Source organism: Chlorocebus sabaeus, chromosome 17 (genome assembly GCF_047675955.1).
Source record: "Chlorocebus sabaeus isolate Y175 chromosome 17, mChlSab1.0.hap1, whole genome shotgun sequence".
NCBI lineage: Eukaryota > Metazoa > Chordata > Mammalia > Primates > Cercopithecidae > Chlorocebus > Chlorocebus sabaeus.
In genome coordinates this window covers 11,501,279-11,526,828 of record NC_132920.1, presented here as the reverse complement: position 1 = coordinate 11,526,828, position 25,550 = coordinate 11,501,279, and the positions used below count along the sequence as shown (strand labels likewise).

At 39.4% G+C, this 25,550-nt stretch overlaps 1 protein-coding gene across 1 annotated transcript in view; it reads right to left on the bottom strand.

Moving 5' to 3' along the window:
* The window catches only part of TMEM170B (transmembrane protein 170B), a 43,182-nt gene extending 27,322 nt beyond the window's left edge, over positions 1 to 15,860 (bottom strand). The window contains exon 1 of the mRNA XM_007973686.3: positions 15,760 to 15,860. Coding sequence (XP_007971877.1) covers positions 15,760 to 15,856 — 97 coding nt within the window. The 5' untranslated portion in view covers positions 15,857 to 15,860. The remainder of the gene's footprint in view (positions 1 to 15,759) is intronic.
* Positions 15,861 to 25,550: the final 9,690 nt, after the last annotated feature.

Here is a 25,550-nt window from a genome sequence, read left to right as displayed (position 1 = left end):
CAATGGAGAAGAAAAGACACCTGAAGGGAAAGTGGCTAAAAATTTTCCAAAAATAATAAAAGTCATCAAACCACAAATCCAAGACTCTCACAGAATCCTAAGCAAGATAAATACCTCCCACTTCCAAGAACCAAACAACAACAAAACAAAAATAAACCACACATACACCTAGACGCATCATAGTGAAATGAGTGAAAACCAAAGATAAAGGGAAAATACTGAGGGTAGTCAGAGGTTAAAAGACATATTACAAACAGTGGAACAAATATAAAAAGTAAAGGAAACCTCTCATCAGAAACTTTTGAGCCAGAAGACAATAGAGTGACATCTTTAAAATATTGAAAGGGGAAAAAAAACTATAAAGCCAGAAATGTATATCCAACAGAAATGTCTTTCAAAACTAAAGGTGAAATGAACATTAATTTGTCAGAAAGAAAAAAGCTCGGAGAATCAACTGTCGGAAGATCTATGCTACAAAATATATTGAAGGAAGCTCCTTAGACAGGATTATGATACCAGATGCAAACTTTACACCAAGAAATAATCAACAAAGGAGGCTAAAATGGAGGTAAACATAAAAGACATTTTCTTATTTTTAATCTAACATTTCAACCAGATTTAAAAATAAATTGTATTTATAAACTGGCAACCACATTTAATACATAAGGTAAAGCTACTGTAGATATTTAATAGTTTTCTACTTTTGCCTCTTGAGAGCAGAAATACTAGCTCTTAAACTTAATTATAACACCTTCAAGAGCTGCTTTAACATAGTGCCCATCTTAAAATTCATGGCAATACTGTTTATTACCCACTTAAACTAAAATACCCTTTTGCTTGCTAATTACATAATTTCAAACTGTAAATAACAATACCCATAATTAAATAGAAGACGATCCTTAGAAAAACAGGATTTTAATTAAAACCAATCAAAATATCATTTGCTTTAAAGAAATCAGGTTAAAGCTATTTAAAATAGTTCAAAAATTGCTCTATATTTAAGCCACAGCACTATCTTCCTAAAAGATGCCATTCAATTTGTTCTTCCCCATAACTGATTAACTGAATAATTAATCAATTATAATTCCAGTGACTTTTACTCAGATAAAAAGTGTAAGGATTAAATGTCAAAATCTGAAGCTAGTATGAAATTATAACAGTAACTATACAACGGTTTTAATTATTATTGTGTGCCCTCAAGCATCTTAAATTATATGTATCATACAAAAAAGTATTTTTTTTGATTCATGGTTTTTTGAATCACTGACCTAAAAAATCTTCTCAATGAAGAATAAAATGTTTTACAATCTCATGATATAATATTTCCATGGGATATTTATACTAAGTACTGAACATTAAACTTTTTACACCAATGAGCATAACTTGTAATGAAATTCTCAATATAATACATTCCTGAAACTAAATATAAATAGGTGACCAAATGAATGACAGATCCGGAAATACAAGCATAACCAGGAAAACTGCAAATAATGCAAAGTAAAGTCACAGTAATCACACCTTAATATCATTCTGACTAATTGTAAGGAAGTAATTATGCTGTACTGGGATTAAGAGAGAGAAAGAAAGAATTTCATAACTGGAAGGAATCTTTAAATATTGAATCAAGTTTCCTAAACCATATTTCAAGAAGGCCTAAGTCTAAGAGGTCAGAGGTGTTCAGAGAGCAAAGATTTTCTTGGTTCTAAACCTTACCCTACAAATAAGTATATTAAAAGTCTGAAGAAGTCCCACTTGAAAAAGAAAGTTGCTTAACTTGAAAGATTAAAGAAACAAGTTTATGTGCAAATGCATACATGTTTTCTTAACTCCCAGTAAAACTTCTAAACTTTTTTCCTTAACTCATAACATTTTTAGATCTGCTCTCCTTTAAATCAATATGAAAACTGTTTACATTAGATAGTATTATAAGTGAGGAAACAGGCCTGGGAAATACATGACTTTCAAGGATTCTATTACTTCTTTAAAATCTTTATTTTTAGGGAAAAAAAAAAAATAGCAGAACTCCAATTACCCAAGAAGGGAGGTGGAAATTCCAATAGCTGCTCACCTAACATTTTTACATCAACATTTTTAATGTTTGCTTCTCCCATATACTTCAGATTTAATATAACTAAAATGTTTAGAATTTTTAAGATACAGTAGACCCTTGAAAAATACAGGTTTGCACTGCACGAGTCTACATACATGTGGAATTTTTTTTTTTTTTCAATTTAACATGGAGCAAAAATACTCTCAGGATGCAAAACCCGCCTACAGGCAGGGTCGACTTTTCACATCCAGGGGTCCTGCAGGGCCACTGCAGGAGTTTGGTATATGCAGTGGTCCTAGAATCAATCCTCCATATATACTCTGAGACCAAAATAGACACCTCTTTATCAACTAAGACTGACCCTAAGATTAAGGAAGCAAAGTTACCTACAGGTCAAGGGTTCAGGGCCCAGGTGGCATGGCAAATTTCTAAGGTCCTATGGCTCTAAACTCCCTAACAATAGGAGCTATCAGACCACCCCTAACTGATTTACAACCCAGACCACAACTCTGATTAGACACAGGACGAGCCTTACAAACATTCTTTTCTGATAAGCAATTGTAGACCTTAAGCCAGTCTCTAACAGTTATAGCATACCATAGAGACTGCGCACAGACTGCCTTTGCGTCCCATAGTTCACCTTTTGAGGTAGTCAAATTCTACCTTATTTTAATGCTAAAACCTTGCCCCAAAGTAAACACAGAATGTATGTTACACATGTTTACTCACTGAGCATGCACTCAGCTCCTCTCATAAATATGTATAGCTTTTCCCCCAAACCTGCTGAATATGTATGACTCTATTGTGTAATACAAACTCTGAGAGGCAATAAAACCCAACTCAACTTCCCTTCTATGAAGAGACAGTGTCTTCTGCACATGCACATGCACATGGCAGAGACTGTCTCTTCCTGGTTTGCAAATTGATATTGCTGAGAAAGCTATCCTTTCTACTACTCAGCCAGCCCAGTGGTCTTTTGGATGACAACACTGAGGGATAACTGTATTATAATTTAATAAGGATAATTTTCTATGGCTAATACCACATACAAATGAAGAAAACATTCTCAAAAGATAAATTTAATATAATCTGTTAAAAGTCACTTTTTTAAACAACTGGGTTATCATATGCTCTTAGAAATAAGTGAGTCATTTATACTGAATTTTAATAAGTCTCAATCTCCATATTAACTATTATACACCATAAGATAGCTATAAGTCTATTACAAAAAAAAACTTTTTTTAAAATCGGGTGTTCAAAACCCCTAAGCTCTCAATAACAAAATCTCCTCAGGAGTTAGTTTACAATGCAGCATCCTAGGCCTTGTTCTAAGATCCTAATTCCACGTATATCGACTGGAGCCATGGACCTGTATGAAAAGTTCCAGGTGATTCTGATACGTAGGCCTGGAAACCATGACAGATTAAAGTAATTCATGGGTAGGGAGTGATAGAAGGAAAAAACTGTATAATGAAAATCCAGTTTCATGTTACTGATGAAAACATCTTTGCTATCCAAGGCACCCAAGAGCAGCAACGTAATCATGTCCTGGCAGTACCAAGCCACAGGCAGTTCACCTCTCCTGCCCCTCTACCCTCCCAGAAACAGGTTCCTCCTCCACCCTCTACCTCTTCTTGTGCTGTCTTCACAATTCCATTGCCTGGTTCTTCTGAACTCAACAAGCCACAAAAGAACTACTTAATCTAAAGGTCAGCTTCTCTAGATCACTGAGCTCCTTACTGATGACTGACATTTTCACTCCTGTTCATCAGTGTTTACCACAGAGACTGGCATATAACTCATAATCAAGAAATATCAGGATTAATCCTTGAAAATGCTAGACTGTGCTATTTAAACATGATTCTACCTATCAAGACAGCTTTTTGCTTTTCTAACCACCTTGTTTTTACAGACACTTCATCCCCTCACCTGCCATGATGTCCCTAGTCTTCCCTTAGCCTCATTCCTTTCTCCCCAAAGCCACCTTTAAGACTGTCTTAGCCAGTGTTGAGCAGGCCCCCAGGAGTCCCCACCACACCCCTGTGCAGTCTGCTTGCACAATGTTCCAGAGCTGGTCTGCGTATGACCAACAGAATACAGCAGACAGGATGGTGTATCACTTCCAAGATTAGGCTATCAAAGACTGTGGCTTCCGTTTTGGTTTCTCTTTCTGTGCGTTTGTATTCATGTGTGTGTGATCTCTCACTCTGAAAAAACCATGTTGTGAGTAGCCCTATGGAGAAGGCCTCCCACCGCCTGCCAAGAGCCACAGGAATGCACCTGGGAGCTGACCCCCCAGCCCCAGGTAAGTCTGCAGAGAACGCAGTAGTCCTGGCTGACAGCCTGACTGGACACTGTAAGACCCTGAGCCAGAACCAGCATTCCTGACCATCGGAGACTGTATAAGAAAATAAATGTGTCTTGTGTTAAGCTGCTAAATTTGGGGGTAATGTCATTCAGCAATAGATAACTAATACGAAGATGTGTAAGTTAATACTCAAGAATATAAGCTTCTTGCAAAGAGTCACCATGTGTTTATCTTTGTATCTCTGACATCACCATGTCCACTGCAAAGTTACTCAAATGTTTGCTCAACTGGACTGACAGTGGTAATTTTTCAAGTCATGGCTTAGACACTCTGTAAGCAAGGGCAAAATATTCTCTGCCTGTTTCCTCACTTTTAAAAACTGAATTAATAATAGTGTCTACCTTGTGGGATTATTGTGAGGCTCAAATGAAATAATACATGTAACATTCTTAGAACAATGCCCAGCACATTAAAAGGTGTTAAAGAAATGTTAACTACTAAAAGTAAAATTTCTAAGAAGGAAATATATCACTTTCGTTCCTTAGTACTGAAACCCTGGGTATATATTTTTTTATATAAGAATCATAAAATCTGTCAGGGTAAAGTGTTGGTTTAAAAAAAAAAAAAAAAAAGATGTGTCTGGGCACAGTGGCTCGCGCCTGTAATGCCAGTACTTCGGGAGACTGAAGCAGGTGGATCACCTAAGGTCAGGAGTTTGAGACCTGCCTGACCAACATGGTGAAATCCCATCTCTACTAAAAATACAAAAAATTAGCCGGCCATGGTGGTGTGCACCTGTAATCCCAGCTACTCAGGAGGCTGAAGAAGCAGAATCACTTGAACCCAGGAGGCACAGGTTGTAGTGAGCCAAGATTGCGCCACGGTACTCCAGCCTGGGTGACAAAGCGAGACTCCTCTTCAAAAAAAAGAAGAAATTATATAAGCCATGGCAGGATTATGAAAAAAAATTAGAGGCGGGGTACAGTGGATCGTGCCTGTAATCCTAGCATTTTGGGAGGCCAAGGCGGGCAGACTGCTTGAGTCCGGGAGTTTGAGACCAGCCTGGGCAACACAGTGAGACCCCGTCTTTATTTTTAAAAAGTTAGAAAACCTGATGTACATATAAGTATATGGGATAACATATCAAATGAAGGGGAGTAATGGAGTATGTTAATAAGCTAATGTTAATTGATCTAGTAACCTACATTCCTCAAAACTATTTTCATTTTTTTCAAGTCCTACTACAACAAGTAGATACATGCTCTTAGATTATATTCCATGATTATCATAACACAGCAGCTGGACTCCAGTTAGAAATTGTGTTCTTCCTATTTGCATAAAGTTTGGTGAAAAAAGTCTTTTTCTTTCAAGGCTTAATCTACTTAGCTAAAGTCACGAGATGGAATGTGACAGTCTAATGAGGCCTCCTTTAAATGTGTTGCTACTGCCACTGTTTATTCTATGATTATTTTATTGTGCATGTAGTCATTAAAAACATAAAATTAACCTATCACACTTGATAGAATCACATATATTAAATAATAAATTATATGCTCACTTTATAGAAAATGAGATGCATGCAAAATGCTTTATAAAGTGTCTGACACATAGTGAGGGTTCAATAAATGTAGCCACCAGTAGAATTATTCATCTGATACTATAATAAGTTCAACACACTACACTCTCTGGGCTCTCCTCTTACCTCTGACCACTCTTAATTCCAATTTCCTTCCTTAGTTTCAATTCCTTGTCCCCATCCCTACCTCCTCCCTCTTCTGTTTAGGTTTCTTTTCCATAGAAAATATATCCCTAGAAATTGTGACTCCTCTTCATGAACTATCTTACTTTCTTAGACCTTCCTTTCAATCACTAAGCAAAGATAAATACATTTTATCACAGTTAATATTAAAGAATCAAAATTATAACTCAAGCAGTCCCAATACTTATCCAGAAAATGGTTCGGATCTAAGAAATGTCATGTGGACCTTGCACTTGGTATTGCTAGAGGATATGAATTTATGATTCAAAAACAATGAGACAGAAATTAAGAAAATAAAAACTTAATGACAAATGGTGAAAACAAAAAACAATCTCTAATGACAATTTTGGTTTTTAAAAATTATAGCATCTTCATTCTCAATAAGATATACAGGTAAGCCTCCTAAGAAGTTAAATCCTATGAAGGACATATCATACTGGCACTTATTAATTGACTCTGTACCACCAAGGGTAAGGACTTTTCACATTTTTTTTTTTTGACACAAATACTGAAAAGTAGCATATATCTTTAGGGCTACATTTACAAAACATAAATAACTCTAAGTAGACATTTGAGGTAACTTTACCTACTTAAACTCACCTCCTATAATAGGGCATAGGAAGAGGAACTTAACCTAATGGTAAGCTAGAATACAGAGTAACCCCGAGAGAAGCATGCCTGCTTGGGAATACTACTGAAGGAAGGTGCTGACTATACCAGTATGAATGTGAACAATTCCAAATACATATACCAAATATTCACTTTCTTTTATTTTTTTCTTTTGACTGACACTAAATATTAAAACAAAAATGGCTTAGCAACTATAATGCCTCAAAGGGAACTCTAATGTAGAATGTATATGTGCATGTGTATACACATCCTAAATATACATATATACAATACTCCCCGTTTATCTGCAGTTTCACTTTCTGCAATTACAGTTACCCACTATTGACTGTTGTCTGAAAATAGATGAGTATAGTACAACACAGTATTTTGAGAGCGAGACCATATTCATATAACTTTTATTACAGTATATTGCTATATTGCTCTATTTTATTATTGTTGTTGTTAATCTCTGACTGTGCCTAAGTTCTAAGTTAAACTTTATCATAGGTATACATGTGTAGGAAAAAACAGTACAGGCCTGTGTTGCTTAAGGACAGGGATACATTCTGAGAAATGTGTCATTTGGCCATGTCATTATTGTGCAAACATTATACAGTGTACTTACATAAACCTAGATGGTAGAGTCCAACATATATTCCTTTGAGGTTATATGGTCTAGCCTATTGCTCCTAGGCAACAAACCTGTATAGCATGTTACTTTACTGAATACTGCAGGCAATTGTAAGACAATGGGAAGCATTTGTGTCTCTAAACATAAAAAAGGTTCAGTACAAATATGGCATAAAAGATTAACACATGGGATATCTGTATGGGGAAGTTACCACGAATGGAGCTTCCAGGCCTGGAAGTTGCACCAGGTGAAACTGTGAGTGAATGTGAAGGCCTCGGATGGACATTATCGTACACTGCTGTAGACTTTATAAACACTATGCACAGGCTACACTAAATTTATTTTTAAAATATTTTTTGTACTTCAATAATTAACCTTAGCTTACTGTAACTTTTTTACTTTATAAACTTTTGTTTTAACTTTTTAACTCTTTTCTAATCACATTTAGCTTAAAACACAAATATATTGTACAGCTGTACGAAAAATACTTTATATTCTTATTTTATAAGCTTTTTTCTACTTCTAAAACAAAAAAAAAATTTGTTAAAAACTAAGACCCAAACAGACATATTAGCCGAGGCCTACCACAGGGTCAGGATCATCAATATTACTGTCTTCCACCTCCACACCTTGTCTCGTGGAAAGTCTTCTGGGGCAATGACAGGCAGGGAGCTGTCATCTCCTAAGGTAACAATGTCTTCTTGTGGAATTGCTCCTGAAGGATCTGCCTGAGGCTGTTTTACAGTTTTGGATTTTTTTTGGTAAGTAGGGGTACATTCTAAAATAACAATTAAAAATCTAGTAAATATATAAACCAGTAACACAGCTGTTTGTTACCAAGTATTATGTACTGTACATAACTACATATGCTCTACTTTTATACAACAGGCAGTACAGTAGGTCTGTTGACACCAGCATCACTATAAACATGTGAGTAATGTGTTGCACTATGACATTAGGACGGCCATGATCTCAGTAGGTGATAGAATTTTTTTAGCTCCATTCTGAAATTATGGGACCATCATCATATGAGGTCCTTCTTTGACTGGAAAGTTACATGGCACATGACTGTATATATGCAGTTCAGAAATATCCATGGTTTCAGGCATCCACTGGGGGTTTTAGAACATACTGCCCTTGAATAAAGGGGACTACTACTAGTACTACTACTACTACACACACAGAGAGAGAGAGAGAGAGAGAAAGTCTTTTAACCTTCATTCCAGGTTGAATTCCCAGCCTCCCAATGCTTATTACCAATAAAAAGAAGGGAACACCTGCCCCCACATTTGCTGCTGACACTGAGAGACCAGCCTGAAGCAGCCTTCATCTTTTTCCCACAGAGCAATTATCCCTTTCCTAACACCAGCCAAGTTTTGCATTTATACTGGGGTTTACAGACCCTGCCCTTTTCTAAATAAAAATTCTTCTCTAAACTCTTAGCAACCAAATTTGGGTCAGAACACTAAGATGGAAGCCAAAATAGTTAAAGAAAATAAAAGTAAAGCAAAAAAAAAATTAATTGTAGATTTTTTAAAAGTCTAGTTACCTAAAAAACCGTATATACAATATCGACTCTCGTTTTAGATTAGGGTTGGGAATTTAGAACATATTCAAAGAAAATCTATTTGAGAAAGAAAGGAAGCTATTTCTCTCTCTACTTCAGAAGCATATAACTGATACAGTTAAACAATTTAGGAATCTTGTGAAAAACACACTTAAAGAAGTGATATATACAGAAAGAGAATTTTGGCAATGGTTATTAAGTGACAGATATGGGGTTTCGAGGGATTAATATGCTCGATATGGAATCCCCATACAAGTGTCTTCCAAGGTAGGGGAAATAAATAGCAGGCTGAACTTGGTGGTAGTTTTTAAAACTGGCTAGATAATAAATATGGATCACTAGCTTTTACAAAGGCAATGGCAACTTAAAATTTTAGAAAGCCTAATGTATTACATTTTCCAGTATATTTTATTTTCTGGACAAATTAGTTCCATTCATACATATTCAGGTTCGCTGATGCAAATACTTACTAGGGTACTCTTAAGTACAGGTTGAATATCCCTTATCTGAAATGCTTGAGACCAGAAGGATTTTAGACTTCAGATTTCGGAATATTTTCATGTGATTTACTCATTCAGCATCCCTAACTTGAAAATCTGAAATCTGAAATGTTCTAGTATTTCCTTTGAGTGTCATGTTGGTGCTCAAAAAGTTTAGGGTTTTGGAGCATTTTGAATTTCAAAATTTCAGATTAGGAATGTTCAACCTGTACTGTAATACTCATTCTCTCTCAACCTGCCTGAGTTAACAAGCTACGTGGGAGAACAAGGAAAGGCAGAGAACAAACGGCCAGGAAACTCTGGTTCCAGTCCTGCCTCTGTCATTAAATAACTGATCTCAGCCATGTCACTTCACTGATGGAGTGATTATTTCAGTATTTCTAAAATTAAGTCGTTCTGACTGTAAAATGTTAAGACGTTTTAGTTCTCATTATTACTTTTTAAGAATTTATTTTTGTTAAAGTGGTACATAAACAAGACTACTTTCTAGAGGTCAGTTTTTAAGATAAAAAGGTCAGTATATTTTCCCACTTCACCTATTGGGATAATACACAAAGTGAAGAATCACATCACATCTCTTTGTACATGGGAAAAAAACACTAGTGACAGCATATTTTCCTTTCATTTGGTATTTAATTAACCAGAATGCCTATTAAGCAAATTTGTGCAAATCCTTCACACAGTTATTTCTTAAATCCAAGTAGCCCTGATTCTACACTACGCTCCTTTCTATTAGTTTCATTTCCAAGTTTATAATGATGACAAAAATGCCTTCTGACTTAACAGTATGTGTTATTGTATTATGAAAAAAGATAATGACTTTTTCATTTATTAGCTATCAGATCTAAGCAAGTTACTCTTTGCTTCAGTATCTGAATCTGTAAAATAAGAACAATAATCTCTCTCAGGATTGCCGAAAAGATTAAACAAAATACTTGAAAACATTATATCCAGCACAGAAAACTATACTCAATAAGCATTTGCATGTTTTAAAGGTATGTATAAAAACGATTTACGGCCGGGCGCGGTGGCTCATGCCTGTAATCCCAGCACTTTGGGAGGCTGAGGCGGGCGGATCGTGAGGTCAGGAGATTGAGACCATCCTGGCGTAAACGGTGAAACCCCGTCTCTACTATAAATACAAAAAAATTAGCCAGGCATGGTGGCGGGTGCCTGTAGTCCCAATTTCTAGGGAGGCTGAGGCAGGAGAATGGCGTGAACCTGGGAGGCGGCAGAGCTTGCAGTGAGCGGAGATGGCGCCACTGCACTCCAGCCTGGGCCACAGAGCCAGACTTCGTCTCAAAAAAAAACAAAAAAACAAACAAACAAACAAACAAAAAACCGATTTATACGAGTTGCTTAACACTTCATTCCTCTTAAACAGCATGTTCACTCCAAGAGATGCAGCTGAGCAACAATCCAATGTAGAATGTTTAAATTATACAACTGTTAAAATTTTTATAATTCACCTCAATAAACATGTATTTATCATTTACTATGTGCCAGGTACTATAATGCTAGGGTAGAAGAATTCAAAGGTGAGGCAATGGATGGACCCTCAAAAAGCTCACAGTCTAGAATCTATAAATACAAATTATAACGTAATTGAAAAACATAAAAAAGGTATGTACAAAGAGCAGAAGTAGCAAGATAAAGCAAGAAATTCATTTTGCTTGAAGAAAGTAAGGAGGAAGTAGCTGAAGTAGCATGGTAAAGCAGAAAGAGGAGTCTAGAGGCAAAGACTTGCGTCTAAAGCCCAGCTCAGTCATATACTGGCTATAAGATTTGGGACAATTTAATTTACCTCTCTGAGTTTCCTTTTAAATGTACTTTGAAGAGTTACTCTGAAAATTAGAAATAATATATGTAAAGTGCCTAACACATAGTGGTCATTCAACAAATGACAGATGTTTCAGAAGCTGTGTTTACTTGCCTCTTTTTAGTAGACTAAATTGTAAATGGCACTGTAGGCAGCATCTGTTAACTAACGATTAAGATACACACGGGATCACTAAGGTCACTAGCATGGAGAAGGCCACAATGAATCCCATCAGAATATTACCACTTACAGACTGCCACTGTTGAGATGTGGTTCCTAACATGTTGTACACTCAACCACTAGTGAAACATATTTCTAATCTGTTTTTTTCTGCATTTTCACCCTGACACCTAGAATTTTACATATTCAGACAATAGTTATTTCCTAGTAGAGTTTCCCATATTCCTCAGTCCTACCACAGTCCAAGTTTGGGATGTTTGGCATATTCTTTATGAAATGGCAAGGTCCAATGAGCAACTGGTAAGTATTAATATCATACTGAAAGACAACTGGAGCTAACCTTGGATGAATAACTACAATTATCAGCTTCATGGCTGACTTGTGGAACTGGAGGCAATTATAATCATTAGAATCTTACTTATTTAAAAATATTGTTGAAGCTGGCCAGAAGTTACATTTACATTTACTATATGGCTCCCAAAGCTAACTTTCTCTAAAAGCCCTTTGATGAGCTAAGCCAGTGATTAACATCTACAGGCATACCTTGTTTTATTGTACTTCACTTTATTTTGGCTTTTACAAATGGTAACTTTGAGGCTACCCTGTGTCAAGCAAGTCCATCAGTACCATTTTTCCAACAGCAGGTGCTCACTTGGTGTCACATTTTGATAATTCTCACAATATTTCAAATTTTATTATTGTATCTGTTATAGGGATCTGTGATAAGCGATCTTTGATGTTACTATTGTAATTGTCTGGGGGTGCGACAAATTGCACCCATATAAGACGGGGAACTTACTCGATAAATCTTGTGTGTGTTCTCACTGCTCCACCAGCCAGCCATTCCCCAGTCTCTCTCCCTCTTCTCAAGGTTCCCTATTCCCTGAGATACAATATTGAAATCAGGCCAGCTAATAACCCTACATTGGTCTCTAAGTGTTCAAGTGAAAAAAAGAGTCAGATATCTCACTTTAAATCAAATGCTAGAGATGATAAAGCTTAGTGAGGAAGGCTCGTTCAAACATAAGTTAGGCTAAAAGCTAGGCCTCTTGTACCAAACAGTTAGCCAAGTTGCAAATGCAAAGAAAAGTTCTTAAAGGAAATTAAAAGTGTTACACTAGTGAACACACAAATGATAAGAAAGCAAAACAGACTGCTCTCTGATATGAAGAAAGTTTGAGTGGTCTAAATAGAAGACGAAACCAGCTACAACACTCCCTTAAGCCAAAGCCTAATCCACAGAAAGGCCCCAACTTTCTTCAATTCCGTGAGGAAGCTGCAAAAGAAAGTTTGATACTAGCAGATGTCCGATCTTGAGATTTAACAAAAGACATCTCCATAACATAAAAGTGCCAGGTGAAGCAGCAAATGCTGACGTAGAAGCACAAATTATCCAGATGATCTAGCAAACTGATGAAGGTGGCTACCCCAAACAACAGATATTCCATGTAGATGAAACAGTCTTATATCAGAAGAAGATGCCATTTAGGACTTGCATAGTTAGAGAGAAGTCAATGCCTGACTTCAAAGCTTCAAAGGACAGGCTGACTTCTTAGGAGCTAATGCAGCTGGTGACTTTATATTAAAGCCAATGCTCATTTACCATTCTCGCGCCCTTGAGAATTATGCTAAATCTACTCTGGCTGCACTCTATAAATGAAACAAAAAAGCCTGGATGACAGTACATCAGTTTATAGCACGGCCTACTGAATATGTGAAACCCACTGTTGAAAACTGCTCAGAAAAAAAGATTCCTTTCATTTTAATGAGTATTTTCTTCACGGACAATGTACCTGGTCAACCAAGAGCTGTGATGGAGATGTCCAACTAGATCAATGTTGTTTTCATGCCTGCTAATACAACATCCATTCTGCAGACCATGGATCAAAGAGTGATTCTGACTTTCTAGTCTTATTATTTAAGAAATACACTGTGTAAGAAGGCTAAAACTGCCAGAGACAGTGATTCCTCTGATGGATCTGAGCAAAGGAAATTGAAAACCTTCTGGAAAGGAGTCACCATTGTACATGCCATTAAGAACAATCGTGATCCATGAGAAGAGGCCCAAATATCAACTTTCATAGGAGTTGGAAAGCAATTAACTCCATTCCTCATGGATGACTTTGAGGGGATCAACACTTCAGTGGAGGAAGTAACCACAGGTGTAGTTGAAATAGCAAGATAACTAGAATTAGAAGTGGAGTCTGAAGATGTGACTGAATTGCTGCAACTTCATAATAAAGTTTGAATGGATGAGGAGTTGCTTCTTAGGGATGAGCAAAGAAAGTGGTTTCTTGAGATAGAATCTGCTCCTGGTGAAGATTATGTGAACACCAGTGAAATGACAACAAAGGATTTAGACTATTACATAAACTCGGTGGATAAAGCCGCAGCAGGGTTTGAAAGGATTGACTCCAATTCTGAAAGTTCTACTGTGGGTAAAATGCTATCAAACAGCATCCCATGCTACAGAGAAAACTTTCATGACAGGAAGAGTCTATTGCTCTTCCTTAGTGGCAAACTTCATTGTTTTAAGACACTGCTGTCATCCCAATCTCCAGCAATCATCACCTTGATCAGTCAGCAGTCATCAACACAAAGGCAAGACCCTCTACCAGGAAAAAGATAACATCCTTGCTGAAGACTCAGATGATCGTTAGCATGTTTCAGCAATAAAGTATTTCTAAATTAACGTCTGTACTTTTTTTTCAAACAATGCTATTGCACATTTAAAGACTACAGGCAAAATGTAACTTTTACATGCACTAGGAAAACAAAAAATTCATTTGACTCACTTTATTGCAATATTTGCTTTCTTGCAGTGTTTTGGAACTAAACCTGCAATATTTCCAAGGTATGCCTGCACAAATATATGTTAAGTCCCTACTTTTCATTTGACTTCAACAAAAATTGGTACAGTTCAAATACCAAACAGTGGATAAACGCAAGAAAAATCAGAAGTAAGATAAAGCAGTCTACTTCTAAATTCAATTGAATCATGAGATGGTCTTTATGTCCATTTAGTTTTCCAGAATTATAACAATATGCTCCTTACCGGCAATCAACACGTACAGTCAGTCTGTTTCAAGTTAAATAACCACAGCTTAAAAGTGAGGATAGCATCAAGCAATCCAGAATCTACTTTAACTGTATAGTTTCTATTCAAAGAAACCGGTGTCCTTCAAGTTGTCTTTTGTGGTATATAATTCCATAAAATTTTCTTCTATGAATGTATTCTATACCATGCCAGACTTTATATCTGTTATATATATGAACACGTTATATTTGTAAAATACTCATAACACTCTTAACCAGTTTGACAAAATGCATTTTGAAATACTAATGTTCTATTGAAATTAACTGCCTTACACATTTTCAAGAATTAAATCCTGAGTATGTTTTTAAGAATTTTTTTTCTCTGAAAAGCAGGCACTGAGGAGTCACCAAATCGCAACTGAATCTCTTTCTCGTAAATTCTACTTTAGAGAATAATTTTTAAATTCGGAACTCAAAGTATAACGTAAGCATTTCCACACAACAAAACCAGAAGTTTCTTCACAAAGCAAATCTACAGACTGAATAAAAATATTGTGTGTATTATCACCCACTTTTACAAACAGAAATTGATGTTGTAAGGCCAATTCCTGACAGTCTTAATAAATGAAAGGAAATACACAAAATTATCAAAAGTCTCAGAAGCAGCAGCTGGAGGCCTGAGGGAAAGAGACAGACAGACAAAAGGAAATGGGAGGAGAAGGAGATATATGAAGCTAACATGCTTAGACTGCACTAGACCTTAGCTCAGCCCCGATCCACTGTAATTTGCTCAGTTATCTACATCGCCCAAAAAAATCAGCGGTTGAAAAGCAAATCGACCATTGTGGGCAGTGATTTTAGGTCCTACATTTGGCTTGAGACTTGCCAGAAAGAAAAAGAGCTAAATCAGAAAAAGATGTAAATAGCAAGAAGCGATGTGTGTGGAAGGGGGAGGGGAAGAGGGTAATGGAATAAAAACGAACCGCGCTCAAGTCTCAGCACTAAAGCTACTCCGCGCTTACTACAGAGGCCGGGCCGCCGCCGGGAGCTCTCCCCGTGCAGGGCAGGAGCGGGGGTCGCGGATGCTCACCCCGCGACTCAGGGAAGGGGGTGGCGGGCGCCGGCGCCCCCAGGACACGCACGGAGTGGCTCCAATTAACACCTTCCTCGCCGTGACCTGGAGCTCCGAGCGGGGCGCGCACGGGGGTGGGGCGGCGAGGAGCGTGTCCCCTCCCCGGGAGAGAGAAGACAGGAGAGGGGAGGACCGCATCCCCGTCACCAGCCCAGGCGCGTCAATTACCCGTGAGGTTCCTCAGCACCGTCCCGTGGGCCCAGAGGCTCAGGACCTGCTGCACCGACAGGTTGATCATGGAGTGGTCGCCCCCCTCCGCCTTCATCTTCCCCGAGGGGCGCCCGCCGCCCTCTCCTCGGGTGCCGGGCGGCGGCGGCGGCTGCGAGGCTTGGGGGGCGGCGGCGGGTGCGCGGCTCCTCCAGGCCGCCGCCGCCGGTGGAGGCTGCGGGACGCCGGGCCGGGCGCTGCTGCTGCTGCAGCCGGAGGGCCTCCGTGGGGCGGCCGCTCAGCGAGTCTCCCAGGCAGCCCCCTCCCCGCCGGGGAGACATTGAGGACGGCGGACGGAGGAGGGAGGGGAGGGGGCCGGGCGCCGTCCCCGCGCGGCCCCCGAGCGAGGACTCGGGGCGGAGGAGGCCGCCGCCGCGCCCTCTCAGGGGCAGCGCCGCGCCGCGGGGGCCGGACACGCGAGGAGGCCGAGGTCACGCCGGGAGGCCGGTGCTGACGGGCAGCCGGCAGGTGCAGCCCCCAACAGGGCCCAGCTCATCGCTGCCGGAGGACGAAGAGACGCGGGACCGGCCGGAGGCTGCGGCGGCACCTGCCGCCCGCCTGCCCGCCCTCGGGTCGCCGACACTCGAGGAACCGCCCCCTCCACCCGCAGCCGGCGGCGGGCCGCTCGTGCGCGCGCGCGCGCGCCTCTCAGCGCCGGTCCCTCCTCCCCTACCCGCCCCGGAGCCGCTGCGCATGCTCACTCCCCCGCTCCCCGCGACCCGCCGCCCTCCGACAGCCGGTCGGCCCCAAAGCCCTCCTCCTCGTTCTCCCCTCGCGCTCCAGCTCGCGTGGCTGACAGCGCTGAGCGTCGGCCCGCAGTGGGGCGGAGGGAAGTGCGGTCTACGTCACTGGCGCCACCGCCGGGCCTTACTGCTGATTGGGCGCTCCAAGGGAACCGCCTCCACACCCCCCACCCCCGGACCCCGGGCGCGCGCCCTGGGAGACCTGGAGACCTGGAGCCCGCGCCCTGGCCCTGCTGGGTGCGCGCGGTGCGGGCGGTGCAGGAGCCCGCGCTGCAGGGGCAGCCCTGACCCAAGGTGGGGCTGCTGAACTCGGTGAGGTGGATGCTGTGACAGTTCACATTTTTGCCTTAAAATGTAATGCTTTTGGTAAAGATGCTTACGTATAACTTTTTAAAAGGTATAAATATCTCAGCATTTAGATGTATTAATTTGCGGGGTTTTTTTTTCTGAGCCTGAATCGAATGACCTGGATAGGTCACTTACTTGCAGAATGCGTGTTAAAACCCCTAAAACACAAATAGACCCGCGTTATCATTCTGCTAATCCCTCTTCCCGCAGCAAGAACTTGGGCCTCCCAGGGTTCCAGGACCTGACATTACCTGTTTACTCCAGGCTCAGCAGGTGTCCTAATCCTCACGGCCATCGCCAGCTCTAGTCCCCTGCTTTTTTGGTGGTAGTATTCTTTTATCTAAATTGTGCCTGTTATTTTTTTCCCTCGAATTTAAACTCGACCTCTCTCCCCATCATTTGCTGTCTTTCTTCACGTCCAGCGTTAGCCAGAGGAGCATCTAAAATCCTACTACAAGTTAAACTCCTCGAAATGTGAAACTTTAAAAAATAAAGATTTAAGTTTTAGCAATAACACAAATATGCAGTAGCCAGCCCCTCCCCCCACCTTTTTTCAACCCTTCTGCCATCTGGATAAAGAAAAATTTACAAAGAGAAGTGAAGAAATACCTGCTATAGCTAAATCATCAAATATATTTGACAAAGCACTGAAGGGTTGAATTACCTGTCAAATGGTGCTCTTGGTGGTCACTTTAAAATAATATTTACCTACACACATTTATTTATTTATTTGTATTTTCTTTTTGATGTCACAACATAAGAGAAATTTTTGCACCATTAATAGGAATTGAGCCAAAACTCATAATGTAGAATTTATCTTCCTCCTAGAATTTAGACTTAATTAGATCTATTAAAATTACAGAATATCAAACCTAAAAGAGGCTTTAACATTTTTTATAACTTTATTTTACAGATAGGGAAACGGATTCTGTGAATTAAGTGACTTGACAGAGATGACAGCACTTCAGAGCCCCGTTTCTGAATTCCTGGTCTATTATTCTTTCTAGCAACCCCATTATCTTTCTTAACCCACTATTAACTCCCTCACTTTAAGATTCTCGATGGGGAAGTGCAGGTTACCTAATGATATTCTTAAGGGACTTGACATTACATAATTACTGATATTAGGGAATGTGACCACATTCAGTGAAGGGTTCACAGCAAACTCCCTGAGCAGGGACTTATTAAACTCTCACATCAGAAACCTTTAGTTAGTTTAAGTTCTTCGGATTGCACACTGTTATTTAAAACACACTAGCACGCAGTGAAAATATTCAGAACTTGGGACAGTGCCTGGCACATGTACCACAAATATTTGTTGAATGAATCACTGAGTGATCTTCATAGAAAATTAAGCATTGTTCTTGTTCCGAATAAATGTTTTTTACAGAATCCAAGTGTTCATGTCAGGAAATGAGAAAAACACAGCAATGAAGCCTCAAATCAGTAATGTTCTTTGCTACCCAACAACTTCTCCCCTGCTGTTCAGTTCAATTTAATTGGCGTCTGTATTTTTTTGGCATCTACTATCTGTAATGTTCTGTGCAAGGTGTTATCTGTAAGATTTGAAGATAAGGTCTCTACTCTCTAGGCTATTTAACTCAGGTTTGCGTTGATAAAGGTAATGATCTTGGATAAAGGTAAAGAATCTTAAAGTTGGAAGCTTATATCCTTAAGAGAATTAGACATTTTCCCAACAGCCAGAGTTATGAAACCCAAAACTGAGTTAATACAAATGAAAGTTATGGAATTTCTTTCCTACAGATTTTTGATACTGAATAATACGCCAATTCAGGAATGGTTTCGTCAGAATCCTGCTGGAAATCAGGGAACACCCCAAGTGAATCCAAAAATTTCCTTTCAACTCTGTGCCCTTCAGCATGAAACAATTCACAAATGTAGTTCCTAAACCAAAATTCCTGGTTTATTTCTCACACCTAGGTGAGGGAACACACATTAGCCTTAGTCATTTTAAAAACTGTCCAGAGGCCGGGCGCGGTGGCTCAAGCCTGTAATCCCAGCACTTTGGGAGGCCGAGACGGGCGGATCACGAGGTCAGGAGATCGAGACCATCCTGGCTAACACGGTGAAACCCTGTCTCTACTAAAAAATACAAAAAACTAGCCGGGCCAGGTGGCGGGCGCCTGTAGTCCCAGCTACTCCGGAGGCTGAGGCAGGAGAATGGCGTAAACCGGGAAGGCGGAGCTTGCAGTGAGCTGAGATCTGGCCACTGCACTCCTGCCTGGGCGACAGAGCGAGACTCCGCCTCAAAAAAAAAAAAAAAAAACTGTCCAGAGACAACCTAGAGGAAAGCTTTTAAAATCAATTAAAATATAAAATGATATTGATCCTTTGATAAAAACATTTTCAGGTACCTTTTCAGCAGCACCCCACTCTACTGGTATCAACTTACCGTATTAGTCCATTTTCATGCTGCAGATAAAGACATACCTAAGACTGGGCAATTTATAAAGATAGAGATTTAATTGGACTTATGGTTCCATGTGACTGAGGAAGCCTCACAATCATGGTGGAAGGCAAGGAGGAGCAAGTCCCGTCTTACATGGATGGCAGCAGGCAAAGAGAGAATGAGGAAGATGCAAAGTGGAAACCCCTGATAAAACCATAGAGAGTCAATATCATTCCTCCCCTGGCCCCTGCCAAACCTGATGTCCTCACATTTCAAAATCAATCATGCCTTCACAACAGTCCCCCAAGGTCTTAAGTCATTTCAGCATTAACTCAAAAGTCCACAGTCCAAATTCTCATCTGAACCAAGGCAAGTCCCTTCCGCCTATGAGCATGTAAAATCGAAAGCAAGTTAGTTACTTCCTACATACAATGGTGATACAGGCATTGGATAAATACAGCCATTCAGAATGGGAGACATTGGCCAAAATAAAGGGGCTACAGGCCCTGTGCAAGTCCAAAATCTAGATTGATTCAGCCTGATTCAGCTCAGTCCAGCTCCACGGGTCTTCTCATTTCATACCTGAGGCTGAGGAAGATGTCACGCTCTGAGTACGTGCCATTCTCATGGTATAGGGCTGGAACCAGGACTATAATGGGACACTGGCCTTGCCTGCAAGTCTTGATAACAGACTCTGAAACACTCTGTTATCAAGATAAATAATATACTAGTGTAATATTTTTAAAAATAAAAATTCATGCAAAAATCCATGATTAATGAAATACCAAAATTTTAAATAAACACAGAATCTGACCCTGCACTTGCAAGACCTTGTCTCACCCATCTCATCCTTATCCTAGCTCTGGCATGAACAAGAGGGGCAGGGCTAAACTACACAGGTGCACTTAAAGTTCATGCTTAGATATGGGGTCCATGTCACATACATGTCACATATCCACATTCCCTTGTTTGAAGCAAATTGCATAGTTAAGCCGCTAAGTGAATGGGATAAAAAAGTATATTCTGCCTACAGAGAAGGATGGAAAGAATGAATGGGAAGGGGCAACAAATGATAGTGAACAAATAATGCAGTCTAACACAGGCTGAGTGAGGTAAAGTCTTCTACAAATAATATATTTCAGCCTATATTTCTGTGTACTTTTTGTAGTTTGCGCTTTATGAATTTTGATTCTATGTGTTTTAGTGAGCACATATGTATGTAAGATTTATGATTTTGCTTTTTTAAATTAAAAATATATTAATTTCCATTATAAAATGCTTTTAAACTTTAGGTGAATCTTGTCTGATGTTAACATCCTGAGTCCTGCTTTCTGTTTGTATTTGCCTGGCATGTATTTTTCCATTCTTTTTCAACTTTTGAATAATTTTGTTTTAGGAGTTTTGACATTGTAATCCAATATGAAATTTCTAATTTAATAGAATTTCTAGATAATTTTGAGTCATTGATATGATAAATATGTGGTATTACTTGTATCATAGTTATATTATTCTTTCTATTTTTGTTGCTTCTTTTAAAAAGGTATTTCATGGGTATGGTTTGTGTTTCCTTTGTTTATGTGTTCCTTATAATTTGAAAGGATTGATTTGGTTTTTATATTTTATAGTAATCTCTGTTACCATAACCGATACACACTTTGTCCTCTGTTTAGAATGTATCTAGTGACCATTCACTCTCAGCAACCCTAAAATCATATGACTCCACTTCCTTATAACCTGCTCTTCCTCCCCTTCTCCATCAGATTATAATACAGTATATATTTTTTTCTATTTCTTACTTCTACAGCTAACCTACCTAAGTTTTAATCCTGATTTTGTTGCTTTACCAGGAGTGAACATTCAACATTCAGTGAGTGACTTAACCTCTGTAACTTTCAGTTTTCCCCTCTGTAAAATGTGAACTATAATGTTCTATTATATGTATAATATACATGTTATGCATTATAGATAGTGTATATTTAATTATAATATTTCCTTGAGATATTTTGAGGATCAAAATACTTAGTATTTAAGCGGTTAGAGTGGAGTCTGGAGCAGTAAATACTCAACGAATACTAGTTTTTATTACTGTAACATTTAAATGTTAATAGATTTTTTAGAACCGTATGGGAATGGCAATCTTCCAAATAATTATTTGTTTTAAAGAACAAGCAGAAAGAACTTGTGAAGGATTCTCTTGATGGGCAAGAATCTACCTCTTTCCCACCTTTTTTTTTTTTTTTTTTTTTAGAGTGATGAATTCATATGACTCTAAACTCTCATGATATGACATGTGATCAGTGAAAAGTCTCCACCGACCCCTGGCCCCCAGCCACTTAGGTCCATGCTGCCTGGGAGTTACCTGCCCTTCCTGGGCCATAACACTGTTTCCTTTAGTAAAAGTGTGGAAAGTGATGTTTGGGCATGAAGAAATAGTTTAATGTAGGGTGGAAACTGTAGTATTAATAGAAGGTAAGTGATAAAATTGAGAATACAGGAGAAATGCAAGTTTAGTGACAAATGTCCATTAAAAATAGCCCTATTCTGCTCGCAAACGTAGACCCTTCACACAATATTGGTAAGAAAATGGGTTTTAGGGGCTCCCAACTGTATGCAGCATTTTAGTTAGGGAAAGAGTATTAGGCAGGATTCTCCCAGAGAAACAGAACCAACAGGTTGCATATGTATAGAAAGATACTTATTATGAGGAATTGGCTCACATGATTACGAGACTGACAGGACCCAGTGTCTGCAGGGTGAGTTGGCAAGCTGGCGACCCAGGAGAGCCAATGGTGTAGTTCCAGTCTGAGACTGCATGCCTGAGAACCAGGAGAGCCAATGTTTCCATTCAAAGACAGGCAAGAATTCTCCCTTACTTGGGGGAGCCTTTTTACTCTATTCAGGTCTTCAGCTGGCCGGATGAGCCCCACCCAGAAGCAGTCTGCTTTATTTCATCCACCAATGTAAATATTACTCTCACCTAAAAACACCCTCACAGAAACACCCCAAATAATGTTTGACAAAATAACTGGATATTCCACGGCCCAGTCATGTCGACACATAAAATTAACCATAATTCTATTTAACACACAAAATTAGCCATCTGAGAAATTCAGGAGATTTGAAGACACCTGGGTTATACAGTATGTTCAACAAGGCACGACCCTCCTATTATTGAAAGAAGCTTTGAAATGAGAAGTGGAGTTGTCACGAACAGCTTGAAAACCATCGTTTATTTAACACTTTCTATCTTTCATATACCAGTCTGTAAACTGTTAACCGTCACAGCACCCTTTTAAGGTTGTGCTGTTATTAGCTTCACTTTTCAAATAAGGAAATTGTGACTCTGAGCAGCCAGTAACCTGCCAAGGTCACGTAGCCCAATACTGTCTGAATCCAAATCCCCAAAATTTAACCATTACTTCCTCAATTTACCCCTTGTTTTAATAAGACTTCTGAGGCTCAAAACTTACAGGAACTTTAGATCTGCTTGTTGAATGACTTTTGAGGCAGAGATATTCACTGTTCACTAAAATCTCTTCTTCCTGGGCATACAACCTGATGCATTTCCCAGCCACCCTTGCAGGGAAGTATGGCCTTGGAACGTGCCCAGATGTGATGTGTGCCACTTCCATACCTGGCATATCAAAACCTCTTTTAACTGTTGCTCCATACTCTTATTACTTTTCCGACTCATTGGGATGGTGACACTCCAGTATTTTTGAAAGTCACATATCAAAGATGTCAAAGCCAAAGATATCAGCCTGGGTTCTTGAAAGAGTGCATAGAACAGGACACAGAACCCCCAGCTGATCTGGAATCCCCTTTGAACTTCCGTAGTATAGAGCTTATAAAAGAAAATAAAATTTTAAGACCCTCTGAATTTATTATGCCAACAGGGAAGGTAAGCCCTGGAGACTGAGTCATGTCACCTGTTTGGAATTCTGCTTCTTAGGTTGTAGCTTAACTCTCTTCCTCATTGTGCTTGTTCTGTAAATGACTAAGAGAGCCCAGAGCCCAGATCTTCCCTTCCAATTACTGATCTTTGTTATAGATTAGCTGCCTCCTTTATTGTCCTGTGTCTAACTTAGACCAGATGGTGCTCAAGACCCCATAACAGTTACATCTTCCATGTGGAATTTTTTTTTTTTTTTTTTTTTTTTTTTTTTTTTTGAGACGGAGTCTCGCTCTGTCGCCCAGGCTGGAGTGCGGTGGCGCAATCTCCACTCACTGCAAGCTCCGCCTCCCGGGTTCACGCCATTCTCCTGCCTCAGCCTCCCGTGTGGCTGGGACTACAGACGCCCGCCACCGCGCCCGGCTAATTTTTGTATTTTTAGTAGAGACGGGGTTTCACCGTGTTAGTCAGGATGGTCTCGATCTCCTGACCTCGTGATCCGCCCATCTCGGCCTCCCAAAGTGCTGGGATTACAGGCGTGAGCCACCGCGCCCGGCCCATGTGGAATGTTAAATGTACCTTTCCCAAGGGAAAAAGACCACCTTTTGCATCAGATCATTGTAACTATGCATTAAAGCTTAGATAACTTCTACACTTTGGAACACTGGCTTTCGTTCTTTGGAATCTGTACTTCCCAAGTGGGCCATCCCCACATTGTACTTGAACACACTCTCCTTAAACTAGATTTTGACCATTTTGATTATTTTAGATTAGCAAGCTATTGTATTTTGGGACTTTTCCTTCAGTGGTTTAGCTTCCCTAATTAGTATTCCAATACTGCTCTGATAAGAATGCATTATTTTGTATTCCAGGTTTCCAGTGATTCTGTTTTTGAAGTCAATTGGTGAATTCAGCTTACTAATCAAAGCTAGATGATCCAAATTTTCTATAGACACAAACAATTTGGGCATATCTTGTCTACCCACAAAATCCTGCCACCTTGCAACTGGCAAAGGCTGTTTCCTAGAGAATTCATCCACACCACCTTTCTTCACTTATATGACTTTCTAAGTTTTTATATAATGTACATAATAAATGTTACTCCAACACCCTTCTCCATATTAAAGTTCTGTCCAATTGGGTACCTAACCCAATCCATCATAAATTGAATTCAACTAGAAATATTAGTTGCATTAAAAAAATTGAAACTCTGAAAGTAAATTTTCCCCATGGTCTTTTTTTCTTTCTTTTTTAAAATTATTTTTTTAATTTTTTAATTATTATGAATACATATTACAATTATTTTTAAATTAAATTTTAATTTTTAAATTATGGGTACATAATAATTGTATTGATGGTGTACATGTGAGTTTCGATACAAGCATACCATTGATCATGACCAAATCAGAGTACTTGGGATATCCTTAGTCTCAAGAATTCATTATTTCTTCATGTTAGGAACATTCCAATATCACTCTTTCAGTTATTTTAAAACATACAATACATTTTTGTTAACTATGGTCACCCTATTTTGCTACAGAATACTAGCTCTTACTCATTTGATCAAACTATAATTTTTGTGCCCGTTAACCATTCATTCTTTGTCTTTTTTTTTTTTTTTGAGACGGAGTTTCACTCTTGTCACCCAGGCTGGAGTGCAGTGGTATGAACTTGGCTCATTGCAACCTCCGCCTCCCAGGTTCAAGTGATTCTCCTGCCTCAACCTCCCAAGTAGCTGGGATTATAGGCATGTACCACCATGCCCAGCTAATTTTTGTATTTTTGGTACAGACGGGGTTTCACCATGTTGGCCAGGCTGGTCTCAAACTCCTGACCTCAAGTGATCTGCCCGCCTTGGCCTCCCAAAGTGCTGGAATTACAGGCTTAAGCCACCAGACCCGGCCTGGTAACCATCATTCTAATCTTTATCTGCATGCATTTAATTATTTAAGTTTTAGCTCCCACATATGAGTGAGAACATGTGACATTTGTCTTCTGTGCCTGGCTTATTTCACTTCACGTCTTCCAGTTCTATCCTAGTTGTTACAAGTGACAAGATTTGATTCTTTTTTATGGCTGAATAATATTCCATCGTGTATATGCATCATATTTTCTTTATCCATTCATCCATTGATGGACCCTTAGGGTGATTCCATATCTTGGCCATTATGAATAGTGCTGCAACAAACATGGGAGTGCAGATATCTTGTCAATGCTTCATGAAAAGCATTCCTTTGGAAATATACCAAGCAGTGGGATTGCTGGATCATATGGTAATTCTATTGTTAGTTTTTTGAGGAAACTTAATGCTATTCTCCACAGTGGCTGTACTAATTTACTTTCCCTCCGATAGCGTACG